This window comes from Lygodium microphyllum, chromosome 30 (genome assembly GCF_053477565.2).
Source record: "Lygodium microphyllum isolate KBCC chromosome 30, Lygodium_microphyllum_v1.1.10, whole genome shotgun sequence".
NCBI classification, from domain to species: Eukaryota; Viridiplantae; Streptophyta; class Polypodiopsida; order Schizaeales; family Lygodiaceae; genus Lygodium; species Lygodium microphyllum.
The window spans coordinates 27,661,183-27,687,413 of NC_141164.1; the positions used below are offsets into that span (position 1 = coordinate 27,661,183).

General features: G+C 40.2%; 1 protein-coding gene across 3 annotated transcripts in view; it reads left to right on the forward strand.

Annotated features, from left to right (window-relative positions):
* LOC148009646 (HEAT repeat-containing protein) overlaps window positions 1-26,231 on the forward strand; it is a 74,072-nt gene that overhangs the window by 5,797 nt on the left and 42,044 nt on the right. For 2 of the 3 annotated variants that reach the window (XM_087673254.1, XM_087673252.1), the window contains exons 5-11: window positions 20,612-20,782; window positions 20,868-21,368; window positions 21,440-21,520; window positions 21,617-21,745; window positions 21,836-21,910; window positions 22,175-22,384; window positions 22,572-22,736. In XM_087673254.1, coding sequence (XP_087529380.1) covers window positions 20,612-20,782; window positions 20,868-21,368; window positions 21,440-21,520; window positions 21,617-21,745; window positions 21,836-21,910; window positions 22,175-22,384; window positions 22,572-22,736 — 1,332 coding nt within the window. The remainder of the gene's footprint in view (window positions 1-20,611; window positions 20,783-20,867; window positions 21,369-21,439; window positions 21,521-21,616; window positions 21,746-21,835; window positions 21,911-22,174; window positions 22,385-22,571; window positions 22,737-26,231) is intronic. The other variant, XM_087673253.1, reaches the window with a different exon arrangement.

Below are 26,231 nucleotides of genomic sequence, written 5' to 3' on the forward strand. Positions count from 1 at the left end.
GTGAGATTGTGATGAACCTTTTGAGATTTTTATATGTCTATGTAACTTTATGCTGGTTATTTGCATTAGATGGATAAGTAAATTCTCTTTTGCTTTTCTTTTCTCTAAAGAAACTAGTACCTACTTCTTTTCTTGAAAAATTTAGTACTGAAATTACACACAGACTGTTCAAGCTCTGTATGTTATGCCATAACATGGTAAAACATGAGGGAACATCTGCAAGATGATTTAGGATAGAGGAGATGTTCCTGCAGTGCAAATGCAAGTATGCGGGGACATTATCAAGAGCACCCCAGAGCAGCATTTCGGGGCTGTGTACCCATGGGTACTTTATAGGTTGAGTTGTTCAGGTAATAAGAGGGCCAGCTCACAAAGATCAGATGCTGATGAGCCCAGCTAAGGAGGTCAGAGTGAAAGAGAAGAAAAGATGATATTGGGAAAGCACATGTGGTAACAAGGGAATCTAGAATTAATGCCAGAAGGAGGATTACTATAGATGGTTTTTAAATTTCCAAAGGTGAATTTTCACTAGGCATCTCTGGTCAGGGGATGCCATAATCTGACTGCAGTGGACCAAATCCAATGGTAGCATCCTTGTACCTCATAGTAGGCAGAGGATCTGCATATGTAATGCTCCTCTATCTCCAACTCCTACATATGGCTTCAAAGACTGTCCTTGCATGCTTCAGCCGAGGTAACCGTGAATGTTTCATCTCGAAATGTAATGTTTGTAACAAACCTTTTGTATATCAATTGTTACCAATACATATTGGCTGAATGATTCCAAATTGACTTGATACTCATGTACTTTGAAAGGCGATTTGTACTATTTAAGTGTTTTAAAATATGATTAAATGTTCATCTTTTTATTTAAGGGTGGCCAATGGTTAAAATGCCCTATAATTATACTTGGGTCATCATTGACGAGATGCCCAAGAGAAATTAAAAAGTTTAGTCAAGCGGTCAGTTTGACCAGAAAGCTCAGATGACTAAGACTTTTACACTTAGATAGTCACATTGATTAGAAGCCTAAATAATAAGTGGTTTGAGAAAGTGAAATCAGATGCTCATGATCGAAGAAACAAACCATGAACCGGTGAATCTATGTAATGAAGCTATTTAGAAACTAAATTTGTTGACTCCTCAAATTCAAGAGATTACTATTTTTGGAAGTTGCTTAAATGAAAATTCTGTTCGCATCAAAGGTGGTGGAATTTCACAAGGAACAAATTTGTCTTTAATAGCTATCACAAATTTTTAATCATTCGAGAGATTTTTAGCGTAGAATGTTTGGAAGCTTTTTTTTTCACAAAAGTGACATGTGGCATCTAGAAGAGGACATGTGTCATTTTGAAGAGACAAGTGTCTCTACATTTATCATTTTCATCAAACACTTGTCATTTATAGCCTCTACTTTTCACTTTTGAGTACCCAAGCTCACACCTATATATTGGAGATCTCTTTATTTGGAATAAGCTCTCATGCTGAAATTTCAGCTACATGCTTTGTACCCAACTTTCTTAGCATGTTAAGAGGCGAATAAGAGAATTTTGATGAACAATTGGAAGGCTCACAATACTCTGTATTTGTATGCTTCTTTGATTACGAGAAGATATAAAGATACATGGAGTTGGAAGTCAATCTAGAAATTCAAGCTTTGATGGAGAGAAGGACTAAAGCACGGGTTGAAGTGAAGGTCTTTGAAGATTTCCTTACCAAGAAGGCTCTTGAGATAGATGGTATTAGAATTGCAAAGGCCTAGTATGAAAGGTATCAATGTTATTGATGTAATTAAGTTTATGAAATGTAACATCTCACGTATTATTCGAGGATCCACCCAAGCGATGACTTCAAAGTCTCATCATACACAAGCTGCCTCCTTTTGTCCCAAGAATCTCTTTATGGAGAAGGGCAATGAGAATATCAAAGAACCGACAAGTTCCATGGTAGTTAAATCTCCAAAGAAACTTTTAGCAAAAGAAAATAATGCTAAAAGGGACTTCAAGCTTGGAGAGAAGAGTGTCAAGTTTGACGGTTTCTATGGTAAGAGAGATTCTTAGAAAGCTATGTCTTTTACTAGACAATTTGATGCTGCTTTTGGTGGTGAAGATTATACAGGAAAAAAGAAATAGGATGGTTAAAATGCATATGAAGGATGTTGCTTTAAATTGGTGGCTTAAATTTGTTCAAGAGGGAAAGGAACCCAAGTCTTGGAAAGAGTTTAAGGAGACATTTAACAAAAAGTTTTTGCCTTCATCCTTTGAAGTCGATGTGTAACAAGAACGGGATGAGCTGAAGCAAAGCCATAGAGAGAATGTTGAAACATATATCAATAGGTTTATAGTTATTTCTCTTAAATTTCTCTCTCTTAATGAAGTTCCTTCCAATATGGAGATGAGAAAGTTTATCCATGGATTACGTTTGACAGTACAGTGGGTTGTCAAGATGACAAAGCTTGATACTTTGGAAGCATCCCAAGATGCGGTCTTAGAAGCAGAAGGATTACAAATCTCATGGATGCTTGGTAAAGCCTCAAAAGAACCACGACAAAGGAAGAAGACTAAGATGTTTGACCAAAATAAGTTAGATAAACAAGAACCAAAGCATAAGAATGGAGGTAGACCACCTTTGCTATCCAAAAAGAAGCTAACATATTAGCAGTTAGTAGAATATATAAGAGAAGGACGATGCTTCTCTTGTGGAGAAAAAGGACGCATGGCTGGTCAATGTCCTAATAAGGTAAATAAAAAAAACCAGCCTCAAAATACACCTCAGACAAATGTTGTACGTAAGGAATCCTTGCAATAGGATGAAACTCTGTCAGGGAAAAGGAAGCTTTTTATTGCTTGGGGTAAGATTGCAAATCAACTTGTTTTCATTCATTTTGATACAGAAGCTACATATCATTATATCCATCCTCAAATTGTTAAAGCTCTACATCTACCAAAGGAGAGGTTTGGCCAGAAATATTATATGTTACTTTTCAAGGAATGGAGTGTGAAGTTACTTCCATTTTTGGGAAACTACAAATTGAGATAGAAGATTATGTAGATCATGAGAGTTTTGTCACGAGAGATCTTGGTCATTATAATGTTGTATTAGGAATATCTTGGCATAGAAGAATAGATCTAGCCATTGATTGGAATCAAAATGAATTTAGATTCCCTTTTAAGGGTAAAAATGCATCTTTTGATGTGGGAGTGAAAGGAAGCTCTATTCCCATTTTATCCCATATACAAATTTGTAAAGCAATGAAAAAATGTATTTTCTTGTACTTAATTTTGTTAAAGATTTTGACAAATAGTCTAGAATTGAAGAGTCCATCTCAAATATGAACGAGGACTGAATGAGTTTCTTAAAGGAGTATGAAAATTGTTTTACAGACACTTTACTTGATGAGTTACCACCGGAGAGGCTAGAAGATTATCACATTGATCTCATTCTTGGGAGCTCACCTTCAAATAGGCCAACCTACCATGTGAATCCAACACAACAAGAGAAGATTGTGAATCAAGTGAATGCTTGGAGAAGGGTCTGATAAGACCCAGTTCCTCACCTTTTTGCTCTCAATCCTCTTAGTATAGAAGAAAAATGGATCTTGGCACATATGTGTGGACTATAGGGTTCTCAACAAAATTACAATTTGGAATAGGTCTCTCATTGCAAGAATTGATGATATCTTGGATGGATCCAAAGTATTCAGCTAGATTGACTTGAAGAGTGGCTACCATCAGATAAGAATTGCTCCTCAAGATATTCATAAAATAGCATTCAAGACAACTTTTGGTTTGTATGAGTTTCTTGTGCTACCATTTGGTCTCATTAATGCTACTACAGCCTTTAATAAAATGATGGAAAGAATCTTTAGAGCACATCAAAAGTTTACAGGTACTTTCTTTGATGATATTTTGATTCATTTAAAAGATAAAGAAGAGCACAAGCAACACTTGAAAATACTGTTTTAAGAACTCTGTAAATACAAACTTTATGTGAGTGGCAAAAATGTGAGTTTTTTTTAGAAGAGGTTCACTACTTAGGCCATATTATATCCAAAGATGGGATTCAGATGGATCCAAAAAAAAGTCAAGGCTATTGTAAAAAGGCCAGAATTGACTAGTGTTCATGAAGTTTGAAGTTTCTTGGGATTATGCTCTTATTACAGGAGATTCATTAAATGGTTTGCAGTGGTTACTAGACCATTGCATGATTTAACTAAGAAAGGAGTGGCATTCCGATGGACCAAACTAGAGAAGAAAGCTTTTGAAGCTCTTAAGTTCTATATCAACAAGGACTTGTTTTGATTATACCTAATTTGTCGAAGCCTTTCTTTGTGGAATGTGATGTTTAGGAGATTGCATTGATGTAGTCTTAAACTAGGAAGGGCATACAGTTGTTTATGCAAGCAAAAGGTTGCAAAATGTAGAAAAGAATGCTACTACCTATGAAAAGGAGTTAATGGTCATTATTCAAGCTTTAAAAGATTGGAGATGTCTTTTGTGTGGAGAATTTTTTATTAAGACGGACCATGACAATTTGAAACATTTTCTCAACCAACCAAAGATTTCTGAAAAGCATATTCGATGGGCCAATTATTTAACTCAATTTAACTTTCAAATATTACATATTCCTAGAAAGCAAAACAAGGTAGCTGAGACCTTGTCAAGAAGACCTCGGATTCATACAGTGTCGATGATTCATCATACAGATTTTACTAGTATGAGGGACATGTATGCTTCTGATGAAGATTTTAAAATCATCTAGAAGAGTTTACAACTTGGTAATAGGGTAAACTCCTATGTTATTAAATATGGATTTCTTTTGATGGAGAATAAGTTGTGTTACGAAAGATTTTAGGCTTAAAGTAATGGAAGAATATCATGCAGCTCCTTACATGGCTTATTGTGGTATTTTGGCCACAACCAAGATACTTGAAGCGTATTTTTTTTTGGCCAAGTCTTCGACGAGGCATTGAACAATTTATCAAAGAATGTACTGTGTGCCAGAAGATTAAGTTTGATCGCTAAAAGCCTATAGGGCTTCTGTAACTATTACTAATTCTGAGCCAACCTTGAAAAAGCATTGCTATGGATTTTATTTTTGACTTATCAAAATCGGCAAATGGCAATGATAACATATGGACTATTATTGACAGGTTTAGCAAATAGGCTCATTTCATCTCAATCCTAGAGGACTATTAAGTCCCTACATATGTGTAGAATAAATCTTTAAGTATTATGGGTTACCACAATCCATCGTGGGTGATAGAGATCCATGAACCACTAGTCTCTTTTGGTGAGTTCTTTTTGAAAATTTGGGTACAAAGTTTACATTTTCTTCTTCTTATTATCCTCAAACAGATGGTCAAAGTGTGATAGCCAATCTCATAATATTGGATATGTTGAAGTACTATTGCTACAAAGCTAATCAACAATGGAAAAAGTATTTGCCTTTGGTAGAATATGCCTATAATAATACGGTTCATACTTCTATAGGTAGAACACCATTTGAGATCATATATGAAAAAGCATTATTATTATCTATTTTCAAAACCAAGGAGGAGATATTTCATATCGATGAGTTCGTCCGTAATATAGATACGGCTTTCGTTTAAGTTGGATGAGCTATCCAAAGATCTCAAGAAATACAAAACAAAGTAGCAGACAAGCATGGAAGACAAATGATTTTACAAGAAGGAGATTGGGTGTGGCTGAAATTTGACAAAGCTCATCTAAGAAGCTCTAACAAGACTTCATCTCAAGTTACTAAGCTCGCAGCAAGAAATAATGGACCATTTCAAGTCACTGAAAAGATTAATGATGTTTGTTACAGGTTAAAACTTTCAAAGCATTGGAGAATTCACAATGCTTTTGATATCCATCTTTTGGAGCCTTATGGAAGACCTTCACCGTTGGAACCTATAATAGAGGATCCATTTGAAGTAGATGAACATGAGGATATACTTCAAGTAGTGCAAATAGTCTTTCATATGATTAGGAAATGAGGAATAAATATTTTTAGAAAATTCATTTTAAAATTTAAAAAATACTCTGATTTAGATTCTAAATGGATATCAAAAGAGTATTTTAAAGACCATCAGAAATACTTGCAGCTTATGAAGTAGCTGTAGGATCAGAAATACTTCAAGTGGTATCTTGAGGATAAGACGGATTTCACGAGGAAGGGAGGGATGTAACAAACCTTTTGTATATCAATTGTTACCAAGATATTCAATGATTTCAAATTAACTTGATGCTTGTAACCAGCCTTTCTTCCGTGGATAGATGGTAATTTCTTAATTACAACTTAGTTACAACATTAACATTTATTACAAAACTGAGAAATACAAATTAACTTATAATCTTGGACAATGGACACCATGTTGGCTCCAAAACTGGCATCCATTTCGGTATTTATTTAACTTAATTGAAGAAAAAGTTAATGTACAATGGGATTCTTCTAATCCCTTTCGGTATTCCGACTTTCCTTGCTATCCAAAATGACCAGCAAATCTTCAATCTGATTTACCCCTTGATTCGAGCAGTCAGTTGGCCTTTACCAGCTTTGATGGAGATGGAAAATGCCTCAAATTCATTGATTTGCTGGTCTCTCCACTTGAATTTGACTAAAAACAGCTTTAGCCTTGTTGAATTGAAGTCTTGGAGCTTCCAATTTCTGGCATGTTTCTCGAGGTTGCTGCTAAACCCTAATTTTTGTTGTAGATTAGAATTTGCAATAGAGAAATCTGAAATTTCTTAGCCTTTGGTGATCTCAATGTTGTAATCTTCGGAGCAAGGTTGTAGAAAGATTGGGAGATGAGAGAGAATGCTGAGGATAGAGAAAATTCAGAATTTCTTCGCGAAAAATTGAAGAAAATCTGCCATTTACTATTGCTGCCCTATCTCAACAGCTTGTAGATGCAAAGAATTGAAGAAAATCAGTCATTTACTGCTACTGCCCTATCTCAAGAGTCAACATCCTGTAGATACTGTCACTTGTTGTTGATTAGTCTTCTCCTGCCCTTGGCTGTCCCAAAAGGTTTTTCAATGGATACAAATCAGACAACATCTCTTCCCTCTCTCTTGCAGACTAGATATACTAAAATGCCCCTCTCCAGTCTCTAAAGACGTTTTCAGTCTTGTATGGGCATTTTGGACAAGTGGCAGCCTTCCCAAATGGTTTTTCCCAGCATTATCCATAATTAAATATTATTTTTCAATCTTTAAATACTGAAAATTAATCTAATAATTATTTCAGTGCCTTGAAAATAATTTGACAGACCAATAATTAGATTGGCTTGGTAACTTTCCTTTTTGAGTGTCTCTGCGTCATCTTTGACCATCGGATTGGCATTAGGTACCATTAAACGTCACTTCTCTAGTGTGACACTTACTGGCCAAATGAATGACCTAGACCAACAACTGGCATTAGATACCATCAAGTACATATGCGGCATAACTTACAGTAGCTTTTGCCTTCGATATCTCGTGATTTTCTCGGGTCCCGAGCTCGTAAATTTACTCTAACCGCAGTTACACCTCGCATGTGCAACATTTACTTAATCATGTGATTAAAAATTAATCCACATGTTAAGTAAGGTTTCAAAAATACATGTCCTCATGATAGATGCTCATGTACTTTGAAAGGTGATTTGTACTATTTAAGTGTTTCAAAATATGATTAAATGTTCATCTTTCTATTTAAGGGTGGCCAATGGCCAAGCCAATGGCCAAACTCTCCTATAATTATACTTGGGTCGTCATTGACAAGATACCCAAGCTGTAGTGATGGGTTAGGCACCAAGATCGAGACAGTAGGAGTTCCTTAGGCGCGAAGAGATAGAGAGAGTGGGAGAGAGAGCAAAGCAGAGTGTGTACCTTTAGGTTTTTAGATAGATATATATCTGTAAGTACAAGTGCTAAGGGTGTATTCATATCCGGGCACATTTAAAGGCACGAGGGCCTTTATTCCCAACAACCTCCCACCTAAAGGCAATGTGTCTTAAGAGGAGAAAAGGATCAACTAGGTCTAGGTATGTACAAATGTTGGCAATGAGCAAAAACCGCATTGCTGGAAGTCCCTTTGTGAGAAGGTCTGCAGGATTATCATCTGTATGCACTTTGACAAGCTCAATGCTCTTGTTGTCAAGTACATCCCTAATGAAGTGGTATTTCACCTGTATGTGCTTTGTCTTTGCATGAAAGACAGGATTCCGTGCTAGCATGATAGCACTCTGACTATCACAATGGAGAACAGGTAACTCTGTGATGCCAAGCTCTCCCACCAGACGTGAAAGCCATAAAGCCTCCTTGCATGCCTTAGTGGCAGCCACATACTTTGCCTCTATAGTAGACAATGCAACACACTTTTGTAGCCTGGAGATCCAAGAGACGGCTCCTCCTGTGAAAGTAAACACATACCCAGAAGTGGACCTTATGCGATCCACATGACCAGCATAGTTTGCATCCGTAAAGCCAACAACAGATGCCTTCTGCTTTTCAAAGCAGATGCACAATTCCTTTGTGCCTTTGAGGTATCTCATAATACCTTTCACTGCATCCCAATGCTTCTTGCCAGGGTTTGCCATGTATCTGCTAACCACTCCCACTGCAAAGGCAATGTGAGGATGTGTAGCAACCATAGCATACATCAAACTGCCAACAACTGAAGCATATGGTATCTTGGCCATTTCAGCCTTTGCACTGAGTTTCACATATGGAGGCAATGGAACCCCAATTGTTTTCCCCCCCTCCATATTGAAACGCTGCAAAACTTTGGAGATATACTCCTGCTGAGATAGATAGAGCAATCCTTTTGACCTAGCTCTGAGTATTCGCATACCCAGAATGTGATTTTCATCACCAAGATCCTTCATGTCAAAGTTGCCATGAAGACTTTGCTTCAGTGAATCCAAGGCACGAGTATTCATGCTAGCAATCAGCATGTCATCAACATACAGAACCAAGATAATCAGGCTGCTATCTGCTGCCTTCTTAGTGTACAAGCAGTGATCCACTTGACTTCTATGGAAACCTTGAGATTGCATAAATGTATCAAACTTATGATACCATTCTCTTGGTGCTTGTTTCAGCCCATACAAACTTCTTTTGAGTTTACATACCATCTTTTCTTTCCCTTTTTCAACAAAACCTTCAGGCTCCTACATATATATATTCTCATGCAGATCACCATGTAAGAATGCAATCTTTACATCCATCTGTATGAGCTCCATATCTTCAGTTGCAACCAAGCCCAAAATGGTTCTCAATCTAGTCATCTTGACTACAGGAGAGAAAATCTCATCAAAGTCAATTCCATGCTTCTGCTTGTACCCCTTTGCAACCAATCTTGCTTTATGCTTTGGTGAGGAACCAGAAGTGACCTTCATCTTGTAAACCCATTTGCATGGAAGTGTTTTCTGCCCTTTAGGCAATTGCACCAAGTCTCAAGTGCCATTTTTCTCAAGAGATTCCATTTTTGACAACATGGCTTTATACCATTTCTTGCTGTCCTGTCTGTCCATTGCTTCCTGAAGCACGACAGTTCACCACAGTCTGTCAACATGACATAATTAGTCACATTATTTGCACTAGGAATGAATCTATCAGGTTGTCTAGTAGCCCTAGACGATCTCCTAACTCAATGATCATTGTTTGCTGGTTGTTGAGCATTTTCAGCTTGCTGTCCTGGCATTTCAACCTGCAAATCAGCATTAACAGCTTGCTGTCCTGGCTGTTCTTGCACATGTAGTGGTTCATTATCATGTGCAATAGATGGCTGATCATTTCCAGCATTATTTTCTGCATTTACAGTAGGTATTGGCTGTTATACAACGGGCACTTTTTGTTGTCCAAAAGGTATTTCTTCCCGGAATACAACCCTACGGACCTCCTCAGTCTTTTTAGGTTGTTTATGCATGCGATCTTCCCAGAAGATAACATCATTGCTGCGTACTACTTTCCTTTTCTCAGGATCCCATAGTCTATACCCCATTTTACCCTCGTCACCATATCCTAGGAAAATGCATTTACAGGACTTTGGTTCAAGTTTGCTGCGTTTTTCTTTACAAATGTGCACAAAAGCCTCGAAGCCAAACACTTTCAGGTGAGCATATGAAGGTGGCTTGCCCGACCATGCTTCTTGGGGAACTCCCCCTCCAAAGACTTGTTTGGTGATCAATTAATCAAGTGTACGGCTGTCTTAATAGCCTCTATCCAAAAACCATGGGGTAATACAGTATGAGACAGCATCATACGGACCTTATCATGTATGGTCCGATTCATACGCCCTACAACTCCATTTTGGGGTGGATTATGAGGGGTAGTGAGCTCCCTCTTTATCCCTTTGCTATTACAAAATGCTTGAAAGGCCTTGGACACATATTCCCCACCATTATTAGAGTGAAGACACTTGAGTGTCTTATCAATTTGATTTACAACCAATGCTAAGAATTTTTTGAACTTGTTAAGCACTTCTTCTTTGCTACGAATAGGATAAACCTATACCTTTCGTATAGCATCATTGACAAAAGTGACAAAATATTTTTTTTTCCCTAAAGATAATCTTGGCATTTAACATACATCTGAGTGTATTGACTCTATAGTAGAAGATTTCAAAGAAAGAGACTTTTTATGAGACGCATGTGCATGTTTACCATAAATACAATGATCATAATGCTCAAAATCAACATAACGAAGACAAGGCAAGTAACCCAAACAAGAAAGCACTTTCATTCTTGTTTGACTCATGTGCCCCAATCGGCCATGCCACAAAGAAACGCTTGGCTGCTCAGTCATGGCAACAACATGATCACTCACACTAGATACATGGAGAGGATACAAAGTATCACTTTTACAACCTCTGGCAATCACTCTAGATCCCTTACAGATCTTCAATTTTCCATCACCAAAGGTGGTATGAAAACCATCATCATCTAGCTGCCCTGTGCTAATCAAGCTCTTCTTGAGTTGAGGTACGTGCCGTACATGCTGAAGTGTAAAGATAGAGCCATGCTGAAACTATAACTACACACTGCCAATACCTGCAATGTCACATGCATAGTTGTCCCCAAGATGGACAACACCATGTTGATCCCTTGTATAGACAGAGAACCACTCACAATGAGGGGTGACATGAAAGAAAGCACCCGAATCGAGAATCGAGGTATGCATGTCCTCATCTGTATCTGCAAGTAAAGCATGTGCATCAAAGTGTGAAGAGACCAAAAGTACGTCATTCCCACTGTCCTCATTGTCATGAGTGACTGCATTCACCTCTTCAATTTTGACACTGCTCTTCTTGGGTTGACCCTCTTTCTTCTCTTCCTTGCTATCATCTGTCTTCTTGCCCTTTCCTTTCTCTTTCTTCCATTTGTAGTAATCACATTTAAAGTGACCCTTCTTACACAATGGTGGTATTCAACATCTTTGCCACGTGATTTACTGTGTCCCTTGCTATTAGATTTGCCTTTTTGTCATGATCTGCCCTTAGTATGCAAAGCACTAGAAGACTTACTGAATGCATTGTTTTGCCGATTCATTTCTTCCATGAGTAGAGCACTCTCTACATCAGCATACAAAAGAATCTCATTTGAATTGCTCATAGTAGTCTTGAATGTATCCAACTCTCTAGAAGAGTGCAAAGCAAGAACGTAGCCTTAAATTCTTCATCGATCAAGAACTTCAAGGCAACAACTGGCTGAAAATAGAGTTAAACTCACTCAAGTGAGTATTTTGTGCTCCTTCCAGCTTCTTTATGTGCGTGAGATTACTGTTGTCACTACTGCCAGCCATGATTTTCAGCCCAAATGTGACCAAAAAACAGCAAATGCAGGCCCAAAACTGTCACCCAAGTGATCAAGGTACAAACAAGTACCAACCAGCAATAAATGACCACGTAGAAGCACATATTTCAGATCTGTAATTAAATTTTCAGAAGCACCAAACCATGTGCTACAGCATTCCACAACTGATTACAGCTGTTCCAAGGGCATATGCATCACATTACATAAGAAATCCCAAAATTTAGCTGCAATTTCTGTTGTACATGTATCCACGGGCATAAAATTTCGCACGCACGGTCAAAAGCCCCAAAATTTTTGTGCTGAAAGCATCAACCCACATCTGCATTTTCTCTATCATGCATAGAACATGCCAATTCTGCCAAAATAGAGCAATTTCAGCAAAATCCCCAAAATTTACCAAGTGTTGATGTCCAAATTGCATGGAATTGAACCTGCATACACATAGAATGACCAAATGGTGCACAAATTTTGCCCAAACTGCAAAAGCCCCAAATTGCACGGGGTCCAATGTGCATCAATGTTGAGAAATTGGGTAAATTTCAGCCCAATTTGTGCATGTACATGAAAAGCCCCAAATGTCCGAGGCAAAATGTCACAGATTCCTGTAATTTTTGAGACAGGTATCACTGTTGCATCTTGCTTGCACCAAATCTGGACAAATCCTCAAATTTTCCAAGTCCTGCGTGCACTAATTTCAGTGAAATTGAAAGAATTTCACTAAAATGTGAAAAAACCCCAAAATTCTTGAGCAAATGTGCACTGACTTTGCAATTTCTGAGTCAGATTGTCCAATTTTACGTTAAGATCCCCAAATTTTTGGGTTTGAATTGTACGGAAATTTTTGTTGTGCCTCCACGTGTGAACCCTCAGTAGGGGAACTTTAAGAAAAATGAATTTTAAAGGAATTTTTTTTTGTTAAATGACGGGTCAACGGACCCGCCGTGTAGGTGTATACCAGGTACTTGCTGTCCCGTCGCGTGTCGACAGCCTCGCCAGTTGGTCCGTCACGTGTGGAGACCGCCACCAGTCCCGTCGCTTGTGCGGCTCACCAGCTGCTAAGCTCGTCAGCGCATATGCAGATTGGCATCCTGTCATGTTGTGCAGCTCATTCGTCGGCTGCTTTACAAGCACCGTCCGTCAGGCGCCGTCTAGTCTCATTGAAGAGAAAGTGCCACCTGATGCCATGGCTACAGCTACCGTCAGTCGCCTGTCCGACTGGCAACACGTCAGATGCCTGACGACTGACTGCCTCACGCCTGTTGTTAGGTCAGAAAACTACCTCACGATCTGCACGCCTGCTTACCAACTCTTGCTTGTACTCCGAGAAGTATGAACGCCTCAACCGCAACTCTGATACTAGTTTGTAGTGACGGGTTAGGCACGAAGATCGAGACAGTAGGAGTTCCTTAGGCACGAAGAGACAAAGAGAGTGGGAGAGAAAGCAAAGCAGAGAGTGTGCACGATTTTAGGTACAATGACGACAGTGTGTACGTTTGTCTTCAGCAGCTATTGCAAATTTTTAACCATTCGAGAGATTTTCAGAGTAGAATGTTTGGAAGCTTTTTTCTCTAGAAAAGTGGCATGTGGCATCTAGAAGAGGACATGTGTCATTTTTAGTAAACACTTGTCATAGCATCTACTTTCCACTTTTGAGTACCCAAGTCCACACCTATATATTGGAGATCTCTCTTTATTTGGAATAAATTCTCATGCTGAAGTTTTAGCTGCTTTGTACTCTCCTATCTCTCTCTCATCTAAGAAGCATTTTCTACTTACTTTGATCTAACCAAGCATTAAAGAAGAAAATCTGCCGGAGTTTGCAGAAATTAGGGCTTCAAACCCCTAATTTTCAGAATTGTAGCAAATTCGCTTTTTGTATATGGTTCAGGCACTTGGTGCTTGTGGTTTTGTTTCAATTAATTCCTGTAAAGGGAGAGTGTCTGGTTCTCTCCCAACATGGCGTCGACGAGAATGATTTGTGGCTTAAAGCATCTGCAATTACATTCTCTTTGCCCGGTCTATATTTGATCTCAAAATCATACTCTTTTCAAGACTTCGATTCACAGACGTTGGCTCATATTTAGATCTGGTTGAGTGAATATCCATTTTAGACTTTTATAGCTGGTTACTAATGAAAAGTTCTTTCCGAGTAGATAATGTCTCCATAACTTAAGAATGTGGATAATTAATAGTAATTCCAAGTCATGAGTAGCATAATTTCTCGTGTGTCTTCAATTTTCTGGAGGAATATGCTATTGGATGTCATTTTCGCATGAGTACACATCCCAAAGCAAGAGAGATGGCATTGGTCACTACTTTGAATTCTTTGTTAAGATTGGGTAGTTTGAGGATCGGGGCTGTGACTAAACTTAGCTTGAGCTTGTCAAAGCTAGACTGTTCATCTTGGGTCCATTTAATGGCAACTTTTTATCAGACACTGTTGTCCTCAACAGCACTTACAGTCCAACTTTAGGTCTTTATTTTGAATGCCGGATCTATAGAGCCTTTGACCTTAGGAATTGTGTCTTGTCCTTTTGAAAGGGGGAGTGCGCAATGGAGTGCGAGATCAAGGCATGAGCTGTAGAGCTGAGCATTAGATGGAGTGAACGCAGAGATAGGTGTACCAGTTTGTGATGGTACACAAAGAATAAAAGAATGTATTTATATGTTAGGGTACAATAAGGGTGTGTTCACACCCGTAAGACTATTTACACGGAGATGAAGGGACTTTATACCCAACAACCTCCCACTTAAAGGCCCGAAGTGGTACCTTTAAGCTAACCAACTTCCACTAAACGAATGCAATGCTTATGTTGAGCCTTTGTAAGACACTTAGTGAGAACATATGCAAGGTTATCTTGGGTTTTGACCTTAGTCAGTGTGATAAGACCATCATCCAAGACCTGTCAAATAAAGTGGTACCGAACATCTATGTGTTTGGTACGTGCATGGAACATGGCATTCTTAGCAGGACATACTGCACTCTGGCTATCACAACCAAGCACTGGAGTACGTGAAGAAAGACCAAAATCCTTGACCAGACGGCCAAGCCAAATAGCTTTCTTAGAAGCTTTAGTGGCTGCAATATATTCAGCTTCTGTAGTACTCAGTGCCACAAATTTCTGCAATCTTGAACACCAAGAGATAGCCCCACCAGCCAAAGTAAAAACATACCCATTGGTAGATTTCCTAGTGTCAAGATCTCTTGCCATGCCCAAATCACAAAATCCCTGCAACTCTAGTGTATCCTTTCCATAGCATATACATTTTTCTTGTGTATCTTTCAAATATCTGAAGATACATTTCACTGCTTCCCAATGTGGCTTGCCAGGGTTAGACATGAATCTACTAACAACTGCCATTGCATGAGCGATGTCAGGGCGAGTTGCAACCATGGCATACATCAAAGATTCACAAGTTGATGCATAAGGTATATCCTTCATGTTACTAGAGCAGGTGCATCATCCTTAGGGCAATCAGCTTTGCTAAGCTTTGTATGTGGTGGTAAAGGCACACCAAGAGGCTTAGCATCAGCCATATTAAGCCTGTCAAGTACTTTGCTGATGTACTTGTCCTGTGAGAGAAACAATAAACGCCTCCCTCTGTCTCTTTTAATGTGCATGCCCAAAGTGTGTTCAGCTGCCCCCAAATCTTTCATAGAGAAGGCTGAACTCAGCTGCCTTTTAAGAGCATTCAAAGTACTCTTATGCTATCCTACAATCAGCATGTCATCCACATATAAAACCAGCACAATAAGACTTCCATCATAAGCTTTTTTAGTGTATAAGCAGTGACCTGCATGATTGCGTTTAAATCCATGGCCGAGCATAAAGGTATCAAAGTTTTTGTACCATTGTCTAGGGGCTTGTTTCAGCCCATATAAGCTGCGTTTCAGCTTACAAACCAAATGCTATTTTCTTGGAATAATAAATCCTTCAGGTTGCTTCATGTACAACTTTTCATCCAAGCCACCATGAAGAAAAACAGTCTTTACATCCATCTGATCCAACTCTAAATCCAAGGATGTAGTAAGAGCAAACAAAACACGGAGTGTAGTCATCTTCACCACTGGTGAAAAGACCTCTTGGAAGTCTATGCCTTGCTTCTATGTATAGCCCTTAGCACTAGCCGTGCCTTGTACTTGGGCTTCCCATCAATACATTTCACTTTGTAAAACCATTTATTAGGAATAGCTTTCCTATCCTTGGGCAGAGGTACAAGCTCCCATGTGTTATCTGCATATAGAGACTTCATCTCTTCCTGCATAGAAAGCTCCCACTTTCTCTTGTTTTTACATGACTGTGCCTCTTTAAATGTCAGAGGCTCACCCTGATCAGTCAACAAAATGCAATCCAAAGATGGTTGAAACTTTTGTGGCTGCCTTCTGACACATGTAGACCTTACCCAATGATTTGTATTATCAGACAGTGGGTCTACATCGTGAGGAATGTGCACACCATCACCAGGTGGTTGATTTTCAGCATTTTCTTGCTGTTGTAATCTGTTTTTAGCATGTTCTTCTTGCTGTCCTATTTCATCCTGTGCATCTATTTGTTGTCCATGATCTTCTGACTGTAGCACAATAGGTTGTTACTCATTGTCAGCATTGAAAGGGATAGAACTTTCAGCTAATGGCTGCTGAATGATTGGCTGTTCATACTGAAATTTGACCTTCTTTTTGTCAAGATCACCATGTGTAGCATTTTTCAGTAACTTTGCCTCATTAAATACTACGTCTCGGCTGCGTACTATCTTCCTGTCTTGAGGAAGCCAAACTCTATAACCCATCTCTCCCTCATCTCCATATTCCATGAAGATGCCCTTGATGGATTTCATTTCTAGTTTGGTCCTCTGTTCTACAGGTACATGCACAAAGGCATCACAACCAAAGACACGTAAATGGCCATATGAAGTAGGTTTGCCAGACCAAACCTCTTCAGGAATTCCATTTACCGATGCACGATTGGGAGAGCGATTGCATACATGAACTGCAGTTTTAAGAGCCTCTCCCCAAAACTGCTGCGGGAGATTAGCTGTGGATAGCATGGATCTGACTCTTTCACAAAGTGTGCGGTTAAATCTTTCAGCCGCGCCATTTGATGCAGGATTATAGGGGTTGTCAACTCCCTCTTAATGCCATGCATTTCACAAAACTTGTTAAATTCATTTGAGACATACTCACCCCAATTATTTGTTCTTATGGCTTTCAACTTAAGCCCTTTTTGTGTAGTAACAAAAGCATGAAACTTTTTAAAAGCATCCAACACTTCCTTTTTGCTTTTAAGTACATACACCCGTGACTTTCTACTGAAATCATCAATGAAAGTAACAAAGTAGCGCGCACCCCCATACGAATTAACGTGCATAGTGTACATATCAGAGTAGTCAAGAGCATTAGACTTCTTAATGACACCAAAGTAATATGGAGACTTCACATGTTTTCCATATAAGAAATCATTACAAATTCGAGACCAGAGCCTTTTACATCGAATCTTCCTAAAGAGGAGAGAACCTGAAGGCCTTTCTGGCTCATATGACCAAGTCTTTTGTGCCAAAGCTCCATTTGTGAATGGACTTTAGCCACAGCCACGAACTTGCCAGGTAATGCTTTACAATGCAAGTAATATTAGCCCATCATGAGCTGAAAGTAAGGCATCAATTACCTCCTTTTTGGTGATGTGCATATCACCTGCTGCTGCCATAATATCTGCATCATTACATGAGGCTACAACAAGTATCTCTTCAGTGTCAGAAAGCTCTTCAATCACCACACTAGATGTAACATTTGTCTTTGCAACTTCTTTTGAGGAAGAGCTGTCATCATCTTTCTTATCATCCTTCTTTTTCTTACCCTGCTGTTTCTTTCTTTCTTGCTCTTTCTTGAAGTACCACATGTGACATCCTGCTGTTTGCCCTTGCTTTTGCTTCTGCTTTTCCCTTTATTGGCTGCATTATTAATCTTTTTAGACCTGCCTCTCACATGGCAAGCTGAGCCATTGCTTTCACCACTAGACTTTCTTCTGATTTTCTCATTAAGGATTGAACCTCTTACACCATCAAAAGTCAAAGCAAGATTGTTGCTAAGTGACACAACCAAAGATTTCCAACTGTTAGGCAAAGTCATCAATAAGAAAATAGCTTTTAATTTATCATTGAAAGCTGCCAAACCAGAGTCCTGCAACTGACTCAAAACCCTTGTGAAAGCACTCAAATGCTCAGATGCTGGCTTAGACTCATCCAACTCCATGTTCACAAGTTTATGCATAAGATGCACTTGATTCACAGGAGTTGTATTTTCATAGGTGTCCTTAAGCTTTTTCCATATAGCATAACCTGTATCAAGACGCTTGATGTCTGTAAATACATCATCGGACACTGCCATCTTAATGTATGCAATGGCCTTCTTATTAAGTCTAGCCCAATCCACATTTGTCATAGCTGCAGGCTTAGTATCCAAGAGAGCATCTTCACAGTCCTTGAGAAACAAAATGCCTTGCATCCTATCCTTCCACAAGTCAAAGCCAGTGCTATCAAACCTCTTGATTTCAAAGAGGGATTTAGTGTCACTGCTACCCGAAGCATTTGCAGCCATTTTTTAGCAATACACCAGAAATTCAATGCTGCAATTTATGACAGCAAAAATGAGCTGAATATTCAGCTGATTTCAGCCCAAATTTTCAGCAAATAATAGCAAGAATTAGTCCAAGTATGTGCACAGCAGTAGAACGAATGACTTTCAGCAGTATGACTACAATTTCAGCATACATTAAATGCATACATCACTGCCAGGTAGCTCCCACTTGAGCAATATAACCAAGAATACATATGCAACAATCCCAGATCTGCAAATAATCACTAAGATTGCTGCAACGTGAATAATCAGCAATACATCGACTCAATGGGAGGTGTCCAACATGTGTATTGCATACATATGTGCTTGTATCAACTTCTGATACAAAAAACAAGAAGAAATCTCTACAATTTCTCCAAAATTGCACAAGCGGGAGATAAAAATGCTCAAATCACTCTGTTTATGGCAACAAGATTGCTTCAACAATATTCCCAAAGTGCATTTCACGCATCAACTTTGCCAAAAGCCACAGATTTCAGCAAAAGCCCCAAAATTTCATTGACCGATCTGCCCCGATTGCATTAATACATGTTGCCGAAAGCATAAAACATGCAAAATTAGCAAAATTTCACAAAATATTGCAAAAGCCCCAAATTTCTTGGGTCCAATTGTGCACCAATGTCAGCCAATTTGACTTAGATGAACAAAATTTCACCAATACAGCAAAAGCCCCAAATTTTATGGGTCCAATGTTGAGAAATCTCACTCAAATGAGCAAAATTTCGGTAAATTTGGGGAAATCCCCAATTCAAATGTGCACAATGTTTGCAATTTCTAACGCAGATGCCTCAATTTTGCATGAACAGTACTCAATTTGAAAAGCCCCAAATTTTTGGGCATAAATATGCACAAATTTGAATTCTGTGCTTGGGCGCGTGAACCACTGTCAAGACAAGGGGAAATTCCAAGAGAATTTTGAAGAAAAACGAATTTGTGACCTTAAAAAAATGACGCGACAAGGTCTGTTGACCTGCCAGTCACGTCGCATGACTTGGAACCCTGCCGGCTGCCCGTCTGACTCGTGTGACCTGGAACCTCCGTCGACCTTTAAACTGTCTGTTGACGTGTCACGCAGGCCACGACAATTCACTGCAGGCGTTACTTGCTCGTTGCCACGTTGGTTCCCGTCGGACATCGCCTATCGCCTGCTGCCGTCCAATCGTTTGCTGCCGTCACGCTGGACACGAAGTCCAGTTGTCACACTAGAAACAAAGTCCATTGCTGTCATGCCTGCTGCTGCCTGCTGGTCCACGCCGGTCACGGACCTGCCTCTTTGTCCCAACTGTTTGCAAGCTGCCTTTGACCTCGGGAAGCGTGCACTCTACGCTCTGATACTAGTTTGAAGAGGGGAGTGCACAATGGAGTGCGAGATCAAGGCGTGAGCTGCAGAGCTGAGCATTAGAGGGAGTGAATGCAGAGATAGGTGTACTAGTTCGTGATGGTACACAAAGAATAAAAGAATGTATTTATATGTTAGGGTACAATAAGGGTGTGTTCACACCCGTAAGACTATTTACACGGAGACGAAGGGACTTTACACCCAACAGTCCTTAGCCTGCATTTCAGGTAGTCCTGAATCAGTCCAGCAATTAATAGCTGCTGCTCAGACCTTGTGTTCAGTGTTTTCTGGATTCCTCACATTAAGTGCAACATCATGCAGGGGAGCATTTGTGTTCCATCAGCATTTGCCGCATGGTTGCTTGTTGTTTTCCTTGTGAAGGTTCCAAGGATCTTCACGAAGGTTTTTCCTCAGTTGCTGTACTACATCACCTTCAAGCACTGGCACTTGTAATCCAAGGGGAGACCCTTTACTTGATTAGAAGCCATGCACTCTTTGCTCTTCTTTTCCTATGAATATGTACTCTATATCAAGTTGTTGTGCTAAAGTTTTCAAGTTAAGTGCTTTGGCAATTCACTGCCAATGTCATAGGTCTGACAATAAAAGGGTCAATATTGAAAAAAGAATGGAAATTTGGCATAAGAAATGTTCAAACTGCTTGAAATCTTCCAGTGAAAAGGTGATACAGGTGTCATTTTACAAGTGTCCTTTTAATTCCATTTTATTACTAGTGAGAAACAGTGCCTGCGATCTCTTTGCTTCAAAATCCTTACCTTGAGTAGGAAATTTACTTCAGCTTTTGCTTCCACAATGATACTGGAAAATTCTGATTGTTTGTCAGGAAAAAGCAATGCTTCAGGAAGAGAAGGATCTGCTGTTGAAGGAAAAAGAGGAGCTGTCCATTGAGAAAGGGATGATTCTCAAGAATAAATCTGAGCTTGAGCAAGAAATTGCTGCTTTACAGGGATCACTTGAAGCTACTCAAAAGGATGTAAAGGACAAAGAGAGGAAGGTAACTGTAGTAAGCTAATTGATTAGTCACTCCCTATGACCTGAACCTGCATGATTTTGTAATGATCAAATCTGATTTTCAACAGATGTTTCAGTTGAAAGAATCATTGGAACAAGCTTCCAAGGACTTGAATGGATGCAGGATGGAGATAACATCTTTGAAACTTGAGGTGGAAAGCTTGAGGGCTAGCAGAGGACATGAGAAGGACGAACTACCGTCTTCAATCCAAGAAAAAGTAGACTTGTACAGAGCAGAGATTGAGTCTTTAAAGAAGGAACTTGATTCAGCTAGGGCTAGAGATATCCAAGATAGGTGTGAACTTCCTGACATGACTAAATCTGTGGACATTAGTGAAGATCCCAAAAGTATGATTGAAATGAATGGAGAACCTCCTGCAGTTTCCCCTATTTTAGAAGTGGTTGAAAATGCTTTTCTTCCACAGACAAACATAACCATGGGTGAAGTTCCTGAGATTAGTAATAAGGTGTTTGCAGCAGTGGAAATTCAACAAGAGGTGAAAATTGTACCTTCTGAAAAGCATGTGATTGAACAAAGGGTATATGGTGATGCTGTATTGAAGAACCAGGTAATGTAGTGCTGCTAAGATTTGTTTTCTCAACGATTGTTTTCGTACCACTCAACTATCTGCATCGGCAGAAGCAGGAGGTGGAAACAGTAGAAATTTTGGCGGATGCGTTGCCTAAGATTGTTCCTTATGTTCTCATTAATCATCGAGAGGTTGGTGTTATAATTTGCAAGAGTTTCTCTTTTTTCTGGATCCTGCAATCAGTCAGCGGCTTCTCCATACAGCTCAGCCCTTTCATTTCTATGCAGGAACTTCTACCACTCATGATATGTGCTATTGAACGTCATCCTGACAGCAGTGTTCGAGACTTGCTGACACACACACTGTTTAATCTTATCAAAAGGCCTGATGAGAACCAGCGAAGAATAATAATGGATGTAAGGACTACTTTTTTCATAAAAAGTAGGGCTACATTTGTGATGATAAAATACAGAAACTCAGTGTTGTTTGTATATCCTCATGTTTAGGCATGTGTGTCTCTATCTAGAAGCATTGGTGAAGAACGGACTGAGCTTGAATTACTGCCACAGTGCTGGGAGCAGGTTTGGCATTCTTTATACTATCCTATATTCTTTGAGAACTTGTGCCCAAGTTTTCTAAAGGTGAAGATAACCAGGGGTAATCTTCTGTATAGAAATTATCGTGCCTGCCATAAATGGTAGAAGAAAGATAATGTCTGTCTGCAGTGCAGATTTGAAACTGAGAAGGGGAAGTGGTGGAAGAAGGGGGACTGGATTTCTATAATTTTGGTCTGCTGTATATAGTGGCTGTTTCATTCTAATAGAAGCTAATGGCTTGGATCATAGATCAACCACAAGTACGAAGAGCGGCGACTTTTGGTTGCACAGTCTTGTGGGGAGCTTGCACAATTTGTCAAACCTGACATCCGTGCATCTTTGATATTATCAATAGTGCAACAGTTGATTGAGGATCCAGCTGCTGTTGTACGGGAGGCTGCTGCTCACAATCTTGCTATTCTTCTTCCACTGTTCCCAAACATGGACAAGTATTTCAAGGTCAGCACTGCTATATATGCTGAAGGGGAAAGGTTGGAGCAGAAAAAGTGAGTTTTCAAGGTGACATTCTAAGTGAACAGGATGTGTTTTGAGAGAGAGAGAGATTTTCTGCATGTCAGGAGTTAAGGAGAGAATAATATCTATAATGACTGGAAGTTGATCTGATAATTGATATCCCATGTTACAGGTCGAGGAGTTGATGTTTCAGCTGATCATGGACCCTTCAGGGATTGTGGTGGATACGACTTTAAAAGAGCTTATGCCAGTGGTACTTCTATGGGCAAAACAAGGAAATCAACCACTGAGCCAGCTTCTTCGTTTGCTGTTTTCACATATTATGGGTTTAGCACAGGTATGCTTCACAATTTAAGTGAAAGCAATGGGTCAGCTTTCTTTTTCAAGAGAAAAGAATGATTCTATCAATAAATTCCCTCAGACAAACTATCCCAAAGTTCAAGTACAAAATAAGTATTGTAAGGGACTTGCAAAAAAAAAAAAGCACACCAAATATACAATGAAAAGGAAGTCTAGTACAAGGCCTAAGCAATAAGCAATCAGGAGATCTATAATGCCAAACCATGTGTGATTGACAACTAAAGAAAGTGCTGTAAGCAATAAGCAATCAGGACAGCTATAATGCCAAACCATGTGTGATTGACAACTAAAGAAAATGCTGCACTCCTAGATCTTGAGAAAAGCCTCTCTCCTTCTCCTCATAGACATTGAATCACCTTGTAACTTCTTGCACCTCCCATGGAGAGTGTGGACAATCTTTGTTCAAATCCTAGATAGAGTCTCTGCAGTGGATACATCCAAGTAATCTAGGGTATGAGTAGATCTGGCAGTCCAAATATACCAAGCATTGATGCTAGCTAGTAGCTCCCATCTATGATAGGTGCCCATTGATCCACTCCAACTGCAAAAAATGTGGTGTGGCAACCTTTCTCCAGAGCTGGCTAGAGATGATATAGGAATGACCCTCTTTCCCAAGCAAAAATCCCTATGTCACTATTGTAGTCTCTGCTGTGCCATGAAACATAGTCATGAGGATTTTTTTCAAAACCTCTTGAGCCCTAGGGTAGTCCCATATACCGTATACAATGTCTCTTTGGCTCTCCAAATCTAGCACAAGTGATTGGATCCTTACTACAACCAAGCCACATGCCAATTGCCAAGCTTCTATGCGTTAATAATCACATAAAGAGTGAAAGCTTTCCGGGTCTAAAGCTATCATCCAATCTCCTTCAGAAGCCAGCTAGGAAAGCTGATGAGATACCTCGTCCAATCCAATTCTAGGTAGTAGTTGGCATCACCCAATACTGCTCATCTGGATCCTCCCAATCTAGTGGTGTATCCAAAAAGGGGGACATCCGTGGGCCTCTCTAGGAAGGGATCTCTCTAGACCTACTTCCTAGGGTTCCACTCTAATCTTTTGAGAGGTCTACTCTGATAGGCCTCGTGCCTCCAATTATTTATCATGCGTGTCATAGGATCCTTGTCTAAATACCAAGTCCTATCACAATGAGCCACCACTCTAATCCTTTGTCAAGAGCATCCAATAAACTCCACATTCTCTCTCTTGATTCTGCCATGCTCCTGCATCATTGAAAATATAAACACTCTCTCTTGATGGGTGACAACCATTGCAAGAAGAATGTCTCCTTTGGTAAAGAGATCAATCCAAGTTTAAGAGGTGTATGTATCAGTCCTTCACTTTGGGGGTACTACCTCGATAATACTTTCCATAATGTCCTGACTTCTTGGTCCTCTTGATGCCTTGAAGTCTCTGACTCTGTAAATCAACTGGTCAATTAAAAAAAAAGGCAAACCACTTCCCCAAGATAGGCATATCCTCTCTCTTGTGGTGTGGCATGTTTTTGTCTTTGATAGATGGTTGAAGTGAAAGGTCTTGGTCCCAGCTGTCTGCACTGGTACCAACAACGTGCTTCTATCTGCACTGGTACCAACAATGTGCTCCTATCTGCAGGGAGGCTTGAATAGCACCCACTCTTGATGGAGGACAACTGTCTTGATGAACTAGCTGCCTACGTGAACTTGCACTTGGCTTCTTCCTGCCTCTTCAATCACAGCAAGCTTGTTGTAATGATTAGACCTGTGCATTGTGGTGCTCTTCTCTCTCACTCACACACACACACTCTGTGTATGTGTTTGTGGGTGTGTGCGTGTGAATTACAAGCGGATCCTCAGTGTTGCAAGCAAGTCATAAGTTCAAGGCTTAGCAAACGCCTGGCTAGAACAGGTCACAGATCAGGGTTTTTGCAGCAGAAATGTCCAAGGTTGTCAGGCTACAGGTTCTGCAGGTCGTGTTTCATCCATACCCTAGATTGCGCCCCTTGCATTTAGCACCCTGCCTCTATCCTGCCCTGCCCTGTCCTAGCACCCCACCTCACCTCCTGCACCCCCTGCCCCTTGTCCTGCTGTACCCTCCAGCTATAGCACCCCGCCCTGCCCTCTGCATCCCCAGCACCACGCCCCTCATTGTCTTGCCCCCGACCCCGATCTCGCTGCATGCACCTGACCCCGCCCTGCTGTTTTGCCCCACTCTTGCTTTTATTGCACCTGCCTGGCCTTGCCCTACTGTCCTGTCTCGCCCCTGTCCTCACTGCATCAGCCCCCACCCTGACTTGACCTACCCTGCCCTCACCCTGCCCTGCTGACCTACCCCACCCCCACCCTGACCTGACCCTACCCTGACCTACACCTACCTTGCCCCACCCTGATCTGACGTGCCCTGATTTGATCTTAATCGACCTGTCCTGCCCTCACTTGACCTGCCCCCGACTGCCTTGTGCTTTGTAAAACTCTACTAGAGACAGCCCAAGGGGGAGAGGGACCCCCTTGAGGGCATGATTTGCTAGCCTTCCCTCTGAGTTCAGCAGAAGTCTCTTGCCACTGTTGTCAGTGACCAGCCACCCTCAGTCCCTCCCCCCATTGGTAGACCATCAGGATGGGAGTCCCATTTGTGACAGGAACTAAGGAAACTACAAGGAGAGATGGCAGCCATGAAGCAAGAAATGATTAAAAAAGAAGAGCAGATTATGGAATTACAGGAACAAGTGAAAGGCATGCAAGCTGAACAATAGAAAGTAAAGGAGGAACTTATGCAAGAGAGACTCCAAATGCAGCTGAAGTTAAATACAAATTCAGCAAAATTTTCCACAAAAGCGGTCTCAATAACGAAAGGAAATGAAAGGATTAAGAGCAACAAAAAGGAGAGTTAGAATTGGAAGGCTTCCCCCAGGATGGAACAGGTAACTAGAATTAGAGGGGGATTTCATTCTTGAAACAGATGTATTGAAGGAATAGTTGAGTAAAGTAGTCCCATTTGTGGACTTGGGGGAGCCCATTAGTATAATACCCAAAGGCACACAAACAAGAGTAATGTATGTGGACATGGTAGAGAAAATAGCAGTTATGAAGCAAACAAACTCTCTCCAAGGGACAAAGCTATGGATAGCAGATGAGCTGACTCCACTCCAACTAAAGAATTGACCAGCAGAATGGCTAAAGTCAGAGAGGCAAGGAAGAATGGCAAGTGGGCAGTGTACATAGGAGGAAAATCAATCATTAGAGGCTTCTGTACCCCACCTCCCAAGAAATAAATCTGTGAAAAACTATCTTCTGTACACATGTAATGGTGTTTGCTATTGTAACACTCTTATGAGTCATAGGAGCACAGCACTACTGTTTTATCCCCTTTTTTGTTTTCCTTTTGCCTATATAGCAAGATGCCTGAAGTGGATTGTAATGATGGATGCATCTGATTAGTCCTACATGCCAATTTTGGCTTCACAAGGACATTAATATGATCTCTCTCTCTCCCCCG